Raw genomic sequence first — 15108 nt, 5'->3', positions numbered from 1 at the left:
AGCATTGAGAACCACAGTACTCACCCCAACCACCCCTGCATTCCACTGAATAAAAATATAAATGAATTATGTCAGATGATGCTATAGCCTGATTAGATGTCTGACTGTCAAATCAAGTACATGATGCTCGATTTGCACGGTCGTGTGCCTTAACAATGTCTTTTTCCAGTCAGCTTCCAAAGAGCGAAGCCGACAAGTATCACATTGAAAACCATCTTTGTGGTGTAACTGTTTTATGCTTTACTGCTTTTTTTTTTTTTCAATTTTCAACAATGAATGTCACGAGGGAAAAATCTGGGATGAGAAGTTAAAGGACCCGCTCTGTCTCTCAAAAAATTCAAACACTTCTCCCTCAGACAAAAAAAGAAAATACACAACCCTTCCTTTGATACCTAAATAATTTTCATATTCCTACATTATCCTAAATTTTGTATTTCCCTGCAATTCCCAGTCAACTGGCTTCAATAAAGAAACCAGTCCGATGTGGCAACGTACCTGTGCATCAGTTAACAAACTGACTAATTCTGATTTAAGACCTTAAACTTTAACTTTTATATTTAGCTCTCAAATTGCAATCATTCAAAGTCAAACATTTCAAAAAATCTACGCAAGAACAAGTCATAACATTAAAGTCCTTTTTGTAGCATAGCTCATTTTATTGTTTAAACAGTTTTGCATAGGAAATATATCCACTTCCAGTAATTGACTGCAGTAAAAACAGCTGCTAGCAGTATAGGCTGGATATAACAGAAACAATCACAAAAAGTTGAGCCTTTATTTACACTGATTTTAATCTTGTGGCAATTTTAGCCCCTGCACCAAATGTAACCAGCTTGAAGGCATCGCCTAACGCTTGGCGTTTCTAAAATCAATAAAAGAAGGGATATCAAGGCCTTCGCTATACAGTTCACAATGGACACCTGTGACTCCTAAACTGTAAATGAAAAGATAAAAAACAACAAAAAAAAAAAGGTTTCCAAAAGTCCTCTAAAACGTACATTCAGATACATACATAGACCTTTGCACACGTTTGCAGTGTAACTACGATCACTACTGGAGACTGTTTACATATTGTTTTGTTGGTGTTGTTGTTGTTGTTCGTTACATATTAATTCCAACATGATTCATAAAGTATAAATGTGTGCGCAGAGGGAAGTAAAAGTGCCACAAGACCCATTAAAAAAAAGAAAAAGAAAAAAAAAATCAGCCCTGCAGAGAAAACTGGTGACTAATTTTAAGAAAAGACATTATTTCATCCTTTCACTGCGCATAATGTAGCACTGATCCCCCCCGCCCCACTCCCCCTCCCAGGAAAAAAGAAAAAAAAAAGAGAAGAAGAATGAACCTCAAACCTTTCCTCTCAAAATCTGAACAAGCTTGATGTGGGCATTGTGTGCTGACATAATTAGGAAATGAATAAATCACAAAAAAAAAGCTCCAAAAACATCAAAGAAGTAATAAAGAGCATATTTCCAGATGAGTTTGCCACATTCTGTTCTGTGTGATGCTGTTTTTTTTTTTGTAGTTTTTTTTTTTTTTTCTCGTCACATATGAAAGTAAGTCTATCACATTTTACAATTATATACAACAGACACTTGGACTGCTTTGAACAGGCACTGCATTGCTATCTTTTTGTCTTCTTTTGGTGAATGTTACATCCTGTAAAAATGCTGGTTTTCATGTTTTATAACAACCTGATGCCAAGTGACTAGCAGCTAGCCAGAGTATGGAAGGTGTGTATTGCTCATGTAGGATGAAAATGAAGTTTTAATGTTTCCTCTCAGTCCCTACAGAATGTGTGACATTCCGTTAAACGAGAAAATCACACATATTGCATGCGTGCCACGGGTCCTCCTTGCATAAAGTTGTCCTGTTTCTCCGTGATCGTAGTGATCAGTGACATAATACTTTCTAAAATAAGGTCGTTGTGAGTGTCTAAATCAGCCTTTACATGAGGCTCTTGAAGCTGCTGATGGGTGGAATACTGATTCAGATTTAATAAAGTTTCAAGAGCTTTTTGACAGGCTACATTCACACCCTGCGTAGCAATAGAAACACGTAACCATGCCCAAATACACTACCTATTATCAGCTGGAAGGTACAGTACCCAATTCAGAAGCACCTGCAAAGCAATGTTTGTTTGTAGCGCCAACTGAGGGTTTCCTATTTTACATCAGGCATAGACAGCATGTGGAAAGTGCAAAATGAGTGATGCCTTGATGCTTTGACTGATCTTTAAAGAGATTTCTTTTAAGTCCAAGAAGAACAAAATAGATGGCTCAACGCTGGCCAGCCGAATCGGAAATATGGCGAGATGTAGCACCATTCGTCTTGCAACATTTCCTCTGAAAAGAACCAAACAACAAAAAAAAAAAAAAGAAAAAAAGAAAGAAAGACAATAAAGAAAGAAAAAGGAGAGAGAGAAACAATCTGATAGATAAATCGAGGACGTTTGTCACTGCAGATTTTACCCTGCTTCTCGCTTAGGGTCAGGTGCAATCTGGGGCCTTTTCTGCTGGTTAAGTGACATCACCTCCCAGCTGCTACAAGAAACACACTCACACCATGATCTTGTTGGACAAGAATTCACACCCATTTTCAAAATTAAAAAAAAAAAAAAGGAGATAAATCACATCCCACTCGCTATGGCCACACTAATGAAAGAACAACAATTCAAATAGTCATGAAGTGTTTCCCAAATGGAAATATCTAAGCACTAACCAAGTTCAGAAATAATAATATTAATAATAAAAAAAGCCTTCATTGTTGTTGTTTTTATATTTATGGATCTGTATAGAACATTTCCCCCCTTTCTTGTGTGACTTTACATACAGGAATACAACAACTGATGAAAACACTTTAGATTCTACTGATCGGGGAAATCTGGAGAGTTCTAACTCAAATCCAGCTTCCGAAACAAATAAACAAAACCCAAATTAAATTTGTTTTTTCCTAAAATGGAACTGACTCACTTTCCCCAGAATTGAAGATTTACAAATAAGGGCTTCAGAGAAGAACTCTCGACAAAGTTTACAGTGTACATACTCCTGTCCTATGGCAGGCTTTTTTTTTTTTTTTACGATAGAAAGACCCTCATCTTCTCTTACTGTGTAGTGTCAGAGGCACTCGATCACAAATTCACACACACACGCACACACATACAAACAAACACTCAAGCTGCCAAAGCAGAGTTCAACCCCACAGACTACTGCTATCGACGCAATCAGGATATTTACCTTTATGTACAGTCTCCTATTCAAATAAACACCAACAGCACAGTGACCCTGACACATTTTTCTGTCTCACACACTCACGCATACACACACACACACACACACACACACACACACACACACACACACACACACTCACAAACACACTTGGGGACAATGCACTTCAGTGGGGTTTCCAATGGCCAAAGGCTGCAAAGCACTTATAGTTTTTCTTTTAAAAGAAAAAAAGAATAAAACAACAAGAACAAAAAAAAAAAGAAAAAGGACAGAACAGTGCACATAGAACGGGGTGACTTTTTCAATTGTTTTTTTTTTCCTGCATAAGAAATCTGGGTGAAGATGGAGAGATTAAGCTTGACTTGAGGATTTATTATTTTTCAAAAAAAAAAACGTTTTCTGCTCCTTAGCCCTCTGCTGACGTCGGAGACAGCTCTCATTAGTACCGTCTCTCCGGGGTGGGGGGGGGGGGGGGCATTTCTTTCACGATTGTAAGGAAAGAGTGCAAAAGGTGTCGTAGTAGCATCGGAGGCGCTGCTCTCTCTCTGTCTCTCTGTGTGAGGAAAGTCTTTATTTATTTATTTTATACATTAAAAATGATAAGATAATGATTGATATAAATAATGCCCTGTAATACGCCTGAGAGATTTAGTTTGAGACTAGGGTCAAAACACTGTATGGGGAAGAAGACGATTGCCTATGTGCTATTTAAGTGCTATATTTTTTCTCCTAGTGGATTCTATTTAAGCCTCTACTGGACCACTGGACATGAAGTAAGAAAACACCATGCTCCTGTGATCTAATATTTACTTCAACATACTCTATGGGGCTCTCTGCTGGGGGAGTATCTCAGGAATTGACATATGTGCATATCATATTTACATGTATACAAATCTACTTATAAAATACTTTCTAAAGGCTTGCTTGAGCCTGTCTGGAACTGATTTGGACAGGTCTCACGAGCATTAGTCGGTGTGTGATTGTTGCGCAGGTCACAGGCCACTTCACTGATGTGTTTAAGGCATCTACTTGGGAATTGCATTCGGTGACGTCTGGAATAGTCCGGCGTAGGATTCGACAAAAGCACGCGACGGTGTCCGCCCTCAGTTGCGGCTTTAAGGGATCTACGAAAAGGGTTGGGATTCTACGCAAAATGATTTCTTAAAATGATTGTCATACTCAAGTCAAGCCGTCTCTCCTGTGAAAAATGAGCTCCTTCAAGGTCACATGCTAGCACCCCAAGTGGAAAGTTGAAAGTAAGAGTCACAGTAGACCAATCAGTGACTTTGCAGCCGTAGAAAGACCAAGGGTGCATTTTTTTTTAACTTCTAGAAAAATACCACCCCTCCCCCTAAACTCCCGAATTCAAAATACACTGGAACTTGTCTCACCGTCATTCGGTAGGCCTATAAGCTAGAGCAAGAAAAAACTAACAAAAAAAAACAAAACAAAAAAGACCTTGTCATACACTGCATAGAAAGCAGTCCCCACTTTGGTCAATAAAAAAGGAAAACACCCACAACAACAACAACATCATCAACAACAACAACGACAAACAACGATATCAACAAAATAAATGCATTACAATATTGTCTATCTCCAAACTAGCCTCTAATAATTGACGCATCTATAAGCACTACCTACATAGGCAAAACTTGGTATTGCATAATTTTCATAATTCTGAATTCCACCCTCCACAATAGTAACTGGAAGATGAACAAAATGAGCATTGAAAAATAAGGAAAACAAAAGATGACAGGTTATCTGAAAAACCACCAAAATACTGAAAAAAAAAAAAAATGCTGGTTGATTACAAACTTTAAAACGGCAACTATACACAGCCTTGATATGCAATGTAACTGTGAGATAGAGTAGTACATGAAGTTAAAAATCAACAATTTCATTCAGAGTACAAAACAATTCTTATCATAAAAATGTTATTTTTTTTTTCTATAATGATAAATGCAGCAAAAACAAGTGTAGTGATGTCTCTATATTCAAAGGCAAGGCACGTAATGTGGACTATATGTCATCGTGCAAATTAAGAGTATTGGAGAGATTTTCCTTGTATAAATATGTCTGGACTGGAGAGGCAATGGCTGTGAACATGCCATGCACAATTCTAGATTTCAGGGATCTGCCACCACCTGGATTCGCAATTTCAGTTTTCAACCTCTTCCACTGCAGAGTTAACCTTGCACAAACTGTAGCTTTACACATAAGCTTACTGTACATTTGCATGAATTGTACATTTCCATGAATTAACACTTTGCATTCCATTTTTTTTTTCTGTAAACATAAGCTTTAGAAGCTGATGGCCAAATGCATATGCTCTTGATCTTATCGTGAACATTTTAAAAAATGAAATGCCATTTTTACACACTAGGTGCGTCTCATTTCTTTACTTATGTTCAGTTATTTTTTTTCCCCCCAAAATAAATAAAAAAAAAAAAACAAAAAAATCCCCATACTGATGGGAAGGGCTCAAAACAAGTGCTGGTTTTGCTTAGCGCTGCACAGGTAGCTTAGTGCTTGCCTTCAAAAGCCTTTCACGCTTGATGTTTTTTTTTCATGTGAGGAGACGGATATGTGACTGAAATCAAATTCAAATGTTTTCTAAAACATTTTACCCATAAAATCATTTTAATATTTATCCCCCTTCCTTTAGAGTCTTAGGGCTGACAGACTGATAGCTTCCCTTCAAAAATTCAATTGCACTTGCCTCTATCGAGATTTTTCGTATTGTCTTTTCAAAATCCTTTTGTAAAGGAGATGCAAATTCTTTAATGAGGGGGCCAATCTCAAGCCTAACGTTTAGTGTTTTTCGAAAACCGCATTAAGAGTTCTCAACTCTTATTGTAAGTGTTTACATTAATTCTTGAAGTAAGTAGCAGTAAAGAATAAACAAAGTCAACACATTTTCTGAACAAAGAGTCATATCACAGTAAACTGAAATCAAACGGAAGAAGAAACACTCTGAATTCACAATTTTTTTTTTTTTTTTTTGTTCCTATGGTGTACACAGTGAATCGTTTGACATGGGAAAGCCTCTTTTCAAGAGGTCCGAGCTGGAGAGCTTGGAGTCTCTGAGCCATCCACCAGGCAGAGGTTGTAGATGCGTAGACCTCTTCTCTTGTGTGTGTGTGTGTCTGCGTGTGTAAATCAAGATTTTACATCTTCCCCCAACATGGAAAAATAGTAGGAATTGCCGCTAAGAGACTAGTGTGTCATGCAATAAAACATTAAGGCATCTATACATCACAGTATTTGAATGGATTGAAAAGTTCTGCAAACACAACGACTGACTGGTGGGTGGTGGATGTGTGGGCCGGGCTGGGCGAGGAGACAGCACACCTGAAGCTTTTTCTTTTTTTTTTTTTTCCTGCCCACTGAACCAACCCTCGTCTTCACTTCACGGCCAGGGTCCATCGTGGGGTAGGGACGGGAGCAGGAGGGAGGGACATGGAAGGGGAGAGGTTGGGGTTGGGGAGGGAAGGGTTGGGGGCGATTATGCAGCTTGTGCTGCTTTGCTGGTTTCATCCATGGCTGCGGACACCTGTAGTGCTAGCTCTGCACCACCAACACCCCCCACACACCCATTCACCCTGGGGGGGGGTCATCCGGCCTCTGTGTGTGTTCAGTTCCCTGTCTCAGCGGGGACCAGGGGCTCACCAATGATGTTTATGCTGTAGTTCTGGTGGACATTTGTTGGCAGAATCGGAGTCCCGTTCGACACTTGGAATGGAACTAAGCTCGCCCAGGTACCAGGACTGTGGAGAGGGAAAAACAGACAGAGAGAGACGGAGAGATAAGTCACATGCCATTAACTTGTTTGTGCAGCATGCAGTCAAAATCAGATTCTTTCTTTCAATTATCCTGAACACTGAACGCTAATGACCAGCATCACTGCTCTGCTGACAGTCATCAAGAGTCGAGATCTTATTTTTGTTTTGTTCAGACAGAGACGGGTAAACAAAAAGAAAAATAGCAGCACTGGCTCGTTAATCTAAGCTGAGGTGATTCCACTTGATTCCCAGTGAAGGACATCATGTGAGAGGGCCGTGACTCTCTGCATTGACGGCTGTATGGAAAAGCATGTGGGGGGGAGTGTGATTGGTGGTGGTGGTGGTGGAGGAGGAGGGTGGGTTGTGGGTAAAAAGTGGGGGATGGATGGAGAGGTGGGGGGGCCCTACACAAAGCTGTCCCATCCCTATTCATCTCACGCTAATGGCAAAACAACACAGTGATTGTTCCTGGGGAGCAACGGTGCTAACTGAAAACGCGAGCGGGAACAAACAGCATGTTGTTCCCAAGGGGTGCTGTGCTACGTAGATGTCAGATAATTAGCCCCCCGTTTCCTCCCCCACAGGCCTCCAGTGTACACTCATCTAACACCCTCCCACCTCTCACATCACCCCCGCTAAGTCTGAGAATACCTGTGTCGCACATTTACGGTCCGATTCACCAATAAGAAAGTTTTTACGACGTGCTAAAGTGCAGCATAGCAGCAGCTAAAACCTGAAGAGATGAAGACGAGCAGGGAAAAGAATGAAAGAATGACTGCGGGACAAAGAAAGTGAGGACAAATGAAGAGAAAAGTGGACGAGAAATGCTGAGGGAGAAGATGGATGACAAGAAGAAGAGAAACAAAACACACACAAGGCTAAAGTCTGAGGATGCTGGTTTGCAGAGGTGGAACACAGACTTGATTCTTTGTGAAACTTCACGATTAGACAACAACGTCTGCGCTCATGAAAGCAACTCGTCAACCAGTCTGAATTTTATACAAATCACAAGTCACTGCTCTTTTACTTAAAACAATGGAGGTGCAAATTCAATTCACCTCATGGCCTAAAAGAGACAGACTCTTTAAAAAGAGTGAAAGAAAGAAAGACAGAGAAGAGAAGATGTATCCAAAATGAAAACAAACATCTCTCAAGTTTTAGATTTCAGTGTGGAAAGAGTTAAAAACAACCTCAAGGCTAAGCTTCTCTTGCAGCTTTTCTTTTCCCTGTCCAATCCGTCCTCATGCTATCCTCTCTCTCTCTCTCTCTCTCTCTCTCCTGCTTTCTTCCCTCCCTCCCTCCCTCCCTCCTTCTCTCTTTCACCCTGCCAAAAATCATCGGACAGGAAACGGGGGATTAAGTTTTTCCTACCTTGTTGAACAAAGAGCGCACAGAGCAGCCAAGGGCTGCAGCTTTCTATTTTTTCCCGTTTGCTTTCTTTCTTTCTTTCTTTCTTCCTCTATCCCTCCTTCCATTGCTCCGTGTTTAGTTTTTCCTTATGAAACTCCTCTCAGGTAATGGCTTACATTAGGGGGACCACACAGCTACAAAAGCGGACTTGCGGGCCTTTGTGTGCAGCAAAGCGGCAGATCGGTTTTAATCTTGTTAAAATCGATGGCTGTCAGTCCGTATCTGTGCCCTATAACCTAAAGCTGCGCTTGACTGGAGTTTTTTGAAAAGAATACTTCTCCGATCAGACTGAATCACAAAGTGGGGAGGGGAGGGGCTGAAATCATCCCATCAGTGCTAATTAAGACTTGCAGATTAGTATGAACTTAAAATACAAACGGTATCTGAGTGAGGGCCCCATTCGAAGAAAGTTAGACCCACCATAGGAAAACATTTGTACTTCTTACTTCTCTTACTCCCTTTTTACTTTATAAAATGAGTTGGCATTGGGCACACACTGCAATTTTTTTTATGCCATGTTACGGGAATTCTGGATATTGTTGTTAAAATTTGTCAAACAGTTCCCTTCTGCAGTAACATGAAGCTGCCAAGATGCTGGCAAGGCTTTAAAATCCCTCTGTTTTGATAAACTTTCTCTCCATATCAGTCAAAGCAGCTCTGGACACGACTAAAAACCTGACCTCCATCGCTGCATTTCCTTAGGTAACCTTCAAGATGGCCTCCTCTTACCCTGTCCAGCTCCCAAACCTCACTAATTCCACTCCCTGCAAGCACAGCCCGGACATACAGCGTGCTTCGTTTATGGATTAGCTCCCTAAATTAGATTATCTAATGGCATCTTAATGGATTGCTGACCCATTTCCTGCACAATGGCAACATGCGAGTCTGGCAGCGTTTTAATTTGGGGCTAGTACTGAAGAGGCATAGTGGATTGCTCCGTTTAAAGGGCAAGCAAGATAAAAGAGAAATCCGACTGATTTCATCTATATGTTGAACCGTTTTGCATGTTTAATCCATCAAAGAGGAAAGAATATAATAGAATTACCATCCCATCCTTTAGTAACAAAATAAACTAAATTCATTTGTGGTCTGTTTCATCTGTGCTCATTACTGTACACTCACGTGGAGAAACGTGGAGGAGTTAGCTGCTGTGTGAGTGGAATAAGAGATGTCGAGCTGCTGCAGGGGACATTTTTCTCTTGCTACCTCCACTGGCCTATTAGGAGGCCTGTTGAAGGGGGTTCTGCTGTGTGCATGTGTGTTTGTAAAAAAAAAAAAAAAGTCTGTAACTTCAGCGAGCGCAAAATGAGCTGTACATAGACACACACACACACACACACACACACACACACACACACACACACACACACACAGACACTCTACACTTCCAGGGAAAAAGGGAAAAGGGAGATGTAACAGGAAAAGGCTTAGCTCAGCTTGCTCCATGGTGAAATGGCTCAGGTTTTTCCCCCAGAGAGGGGGAACTACAGCGTGGAGGCAGGGGGGAGATGAAGGGGGCACTTTCTGTAACTTTAAGTTAAAGAGAGTAAAGCATGACCTCAGCATAAAATCAAACAAAGCTGAGCTTGTACAAATGTGGAACATAAACAGCTACAAATCTGACCTGAAATGACTTTTATTCTACGTGGTTGGACTTCCTTTGTTCTAATTAGCTTCATGAGAGTTTGTCTTATGAAACATGAATGTTGGGTGTGAATCCCTGAGCAAAGGTTTCAAAAGCTGAATCATTTTGTATCTGTCATCTTGCAGTGAAGAATAACATGTCAGTGAAATCCAATCAAGACAAATTTGATAGAAATAAAACTAATATGCGCTGCTTTCAACCGATTTGACAAGAAATATTAAGTTTCTGCTTTTTGAAAACAAGGATTTCGGTTAATTTATGGTGCTATTCTTGGGACAACTGTTGGCTGAAGAACACGGTAACATGATAGAGACAGATGAATCCTAAAATATTGCTCAGTCAAATCCAATGATCTTTTAAGGTGGATTTTTAAGAAATCTACCCAAAGTAAGAACTCTCAAAATTACTGGGAAAGGTGGAAAACAATTACAGAAAGGAAAAGAGATGAGGGAATGAAAGGAGAGGGAGAAAAAAAGAAAACACCAGAGAGACACAAGCAAACGTGTGTTACTTTTATCAAAGAAATGATTGACCTGATCTCAAAAGTCCAAAAGGTTAACTTCTGTGACAGATGATACCAGTACAGTAACAACAGTCACAGCCACTGACCAAATGATTACACTTATATGTGGATTTATATGCAAAATATATGAATTTCTAAAATGGGAGAAGTAGACAATCAAGGAAATCACACATTATATGGCAGATATCAATTTTGTGTGTGTCTGTGTTTGTGTGCACGTGTGGTGTGAGAGAGACAGAGAGAAGGCATGAAAGAATGAAAAGGTTACCTTTGCCAAGTAATCCCCAAAGTGTCGTCAGTGGCACTGGGGCCATAATGCCTGCCGTTTTGAGTCACGCTCCAGTCACACTTCCTCAGCTGTCAATTGAAACCTAGCAGTCAGATCACTGGGCCAAGACAACTTCCACTTCAGATTACACTACAACTCAACACTGTATACACAAATGCATGCAGAAGAGCCTAGAGCAAGAGCAGCACAGGTAAAAATGACTCCAAAGTGAGTCCTGTTACTGACAATATGAAAATAGTGAATCAGTATATTTGTTATTTGTTGGGTAAAGTGACAGTTAAATCAAAAGCTATGGCTAAAACAGACATAAAGAAAAAAAACATGCAATCACAGTTAGTGGTAACAGCTAACCTGGAAGTAAAAAAAAAAAATGGAGTTAGTCACAAAATGTGAGTGGCATCATGTTGGTAGTTCATCTGTGAGCGGTTACTGCTTTCGTAGCTGGTTAGCCAGCGAAGCCATGCAATCCACTGGACGCATGCACCCTGTCGATAATCATTGCTTCACTGTAAGTACACTTTCAGATTCAGGATGGAGTACACATGCCCTCAAGCATGCAGACTCTTTTTTCATTAGCTAACTGTTTTTATTGATTAGGGGTCAAAATTACAATGAAGTTAAACAGCACACACACACAAACACACACACACACACACACACACACATGCACGCGCACACAAACCCTTTTCCCCCCTCTTAAGACATGCCAACCTTACATACAGATTACAAATTACTGCAACAAAAAAAAAAAGCCACACACAAACGGTGTCTCCTTTGCATGCATTATGCGAGCGCACGTGTCGGCAATCCAGCTGAGAGCTATCTCTGCCAATACCAACCTAACCTTGCCCTGTGGTCAACACATTCATTTAGTAATGCATCAGGATAAAACTGCACTGTTAGCACTCTGCGTGCAGTGGCAGACGTTTTGCAGAGGCTCTTAAGAGGAATTTAATCAGATATACGCATACGCTGAATATTCAAAGCCATTTGCAGCGGTCAAGAAATGTGTTCTTTTTCCTCCGAGCACCTGGATGAACACATCAGGAGACGATGATGGTTTCCTACTTAAGCCATATTTAAATTCACTGATGTGTTTTTATGCTCCTTGATTTTTTCTGGAACAAATGCGAAGTAGTGGCAAGAAATAGAGAATTTTAGGAGTACCTACCACAGAAAATTGATCTCAGCAGATTAACAATGAGGTAATAACCCTCTATTATGTTGCAATTTAATGTATTAGCTTCATTTGATCCATTGATTTGAATAGCTGTTGAACAAAACTGAATAAGACGCAATGCATCTTGTTCAATCCAGTGTGTTTTCTCTGTATTTATCGAACCCCCCCCCATGCCGCTCCCGCACGCTCCAGCCTGACAAAAGCTTGGAGAGAATGTACGGGTTGGGCCAGACGCTCGGTGCCACCGCTCCTCGAGGGGCTCGCCATCTGTCCGCTGGCACCGGCACATCAGAGTGGCACAGGCAGCGGGGAAAGGGGGGACGGAGCCGGGGAACGTTAGCAAACAGATGCGGGCAGATTGTGGATTAGGATCCTTCCTTAGATAACACCAAATGACATCTGATCATGGATCTTTCCCTGCGGAATGCTAGATGGTGGCATTCCCTCGAGGGGTTAACCAAGGCGAGAGATGAATGGAGGGTTTTCACACATTCGCTGCATGGGAGGTGTGGGAGCATGTGGTGGTGTTGTTTTGTTTTGTGTTTTTCATTTCTGAAACCTACTGTGTGTGTGTGTGTCTGTGTGTGTGTGTGTGTGTGTCTGTGTCCAGGGACTTCTATTTTAGTGGTGCCACATCTTAAAATAGGCTCTGCTCTGAAAAGTAGGCTGTTAAGCTTAACAACCAAGTTATCAGGTGACTGTTCAGTTATCTTATAGTAATGGAAGAATGTAATTATCGTTCGTAATTTGGGATTAAGGCTGCAGTAGCAGTTTGAACAAGGATCTTTTAAAAAATGAAATAAAATGAAAGGGTTTTAAAAAAAAAATCAGACAGCTTTCTGAATCTTCTGTTTTTCCTCTGTTTAAAAGAAATCAAAGGAAGCCGTGACAGCAGCAGAGGCAGATGCAGAGCAAGCCACGGCCTTTATCCATCACACCGCCACACAGACAAAGAACAGTGCACCTCCAACCCCAATGCTGACCACATTTTAAAAACCTCAGCATCAGAGACTCTCACACAGCTCTCTAGGCATGTGTGCGCATGACATGTTCCCCTTTCCTACTCAGCCAGGCGACAAACGGCCGCAACTAAACAACTAAAAGTGTCAGTAAAGCCTCATGGATCTCACATAATAAACATCTCATCACCAGATGAGGACAATGACAGAGCATTCAGTGGAAGTGTTTAGTCCTGAGGGACTTGGCTCGGAGAAGGTCCCGCTCCGCGAGGCCAGATCCCAGGCCGTTAAATCATACCACAGAAAACAAAAACAACTGTGACAAGCAGAAGTATGATGAATCAACGTGGAGACTGTTGAGAGTTCCTTAAGCCGACGAGAACATTTATTCATCTGGATATAGCATTTAATAACCTTCTAGAAAGGTGTCAATATTGTGTCTACAAATCTTTCCTTTTTAATTTCACATTTTAAGCCCCTGTCTTTTTGATAAAACTCTTTCCAAATCGAGTAAGTCCAAAGATATCCGAGCCGATGTGTTCGCCTTTGCTTGGCCTAAAACAATTTATGTTTCATCGTACAATGGGATCGCAAAAATATGTTTTAGGATAATTCAATTTTGGATGATAACAATTTATCAGATAAAAAAAATAACAGTCAATAGTTTTTATTATATTATTATGCTGTATTTCTTAGGAGGATATTTATATAGCTGGCTGATTTACACTTCAAAATCTGGCACAAAAAGTCTTTATAGCTTCTACAGGCCAAGATCTGGACTAAAATCAGCGGGTCACGCAGCTACGCTCAGACGGCTGCTGTGTTGTGTAGTCACTTTGTGCCCCACTGAAAGAAGTAGCAGGGCTACCAGAAAATGTGGAAGACAAACTGTGCGACATCAGCCAAGTGAATCCTCCCTCTCCTCCTCCTTCTCCTCCTGAGTGGAATAAAAGCATCCCACGACTGCTGACAAACATTTACTATTTTTTTTTCCGCCTGCTCTGATTTTAGGAAAATAGGGAAAATGAAAGGCAGAGAGAGAGAGGGAGAGAGAGAGAGAGAGAGAGAGAGAGAGAGAGAGAGAGAGAGAGAGAGAGAGAGAGAAGACAGAAAGAGGAGTGAGGAAACAGAGGCCAGCTTTGTCATTTTTACTAAACATAAAAAATAAAAAGCAAGCTGAGGAGAAACCCAGCGATCATTATGTAGCCGCGTGCAGATGCATTCAATTAGTTGTGGTTGGAAAAGCCTTGGCCTCAGACCAGCGCTTTCAATAAGATGGGGTGGGGGAGAGCACTCTCTCCCGTCCGATAACACCGCAACGCTCCTAACCTCGCAGACACACACAAACACACCCATGCACACGCACACAGACACACACAGGGTCACCACATCTGTCCTAAGACTGCTGCTGGAGCAACCGCGTGACGCCAACGCTAAATATTCGGCTTGCGTACCATAAATGAGGGAGTGTACTGATTAAATGTGGTGTGTGTGTGTGTGTGAGAGAGAGAGTTTCTAAAGTAATGTGCTAAGGAAATACAGTTGAGCACATTACATTCTCAAAGACACCCACATGTCCCATCCATCTTCTGAGTAGTGGCCACACAATGACAGTGAATTTCCTGACACCTTCATTTCTTTCCTTAACGTGACCTCAGGAAATAGATGCCCTTTTTTTTTTTAACTCCACACTGGGATTTAGACACAAACATACTCACTCAAAATGATATCTTACATATTTATGGACTAAAAATTCAAGAGAAAATGCAGAAGAACTGTTGTCTTTTTTTTTGTCATGCTTCGTTTTCTTTATTTTTAGCCGCGTTAAGCCTCACTCCTTTTTAGGTTTGAAAAAAAAAAAAACTTTATATAGTGCTAAATTTTTATGCCAACAGCTTGACCTCAGCCTACCAGTACTCTGATCACACACTACCTGCAAATCAAATTCAGTGTGCCAGAGTGTGACTGGCTTTTGCAGAGGGCAGGGACTTCAAATCTGATGTGTGGGGAGATGGGGGTGACAGAAAATGAAAGGATAAGAGGAGCAAGTGAGCTGAGTGCTGGAGGGGGTGGGGGTGGGTGGTGGG

At 41.0% G+C, this 15108-nt stretch overlaps 1 protein-coding gene across 8 annotated transcripts in view; it reads right to left on the bottom strand.

Annotated features, from left to right (window-relative positions):
- Positions 1–635: 635 nt before the first annotated feature.
- LOC121176846 (nuclear factor 1 B-type-like) overlaps positions 636–15108 on the bottom strand; it is a 70911-nt gene continuing 56438 nt past the window's right edge. For 6 of the 8 annotated variants that reach the window (XM_041030940.1, XM_041030941.1, XM_041030944.1 and 3 more), the window contains exons 11-12: positions 10862–10950; positions 636–7000 (exon numbers count right to left, since the gene is read on the bottom strand). In XM_041030940.1, the coding sequence (XP_040886874.1) occupies positions 6868–7000; positions 10862–10950 (222 nt within the window). In that variant the 3' untranslated portion in view covers positions 636–6867. The remainder of the gene's footprint in view (positions 7001–10861; positions 10951–15108) is intronic. The other 2 variants (XM_041030946.1, XM_041030947.1) reach the window with 1 other exon arrangement.

This window comes from Toxotes jaculatrix, chromosome 23 (genome assembly GCF_017976425.1).
Source record: "Toxotes jaculatrix isolate fToxJac2 chromosome 23, fToxJac2.pri, whole genome shotgun sequence".
In the NCBI taxonomy this organism is placed as follows: Eukaryota; Metazoa; Chordata; class Actinopteri; family Toxotidae; genus Toxotes; species Toxotes jaculatrix.
The sequence above is the reverse complement of the archived record's forward strand: the minus strand, read 5'-3'. Positions and strand labels throughout refer to the sequence as shown.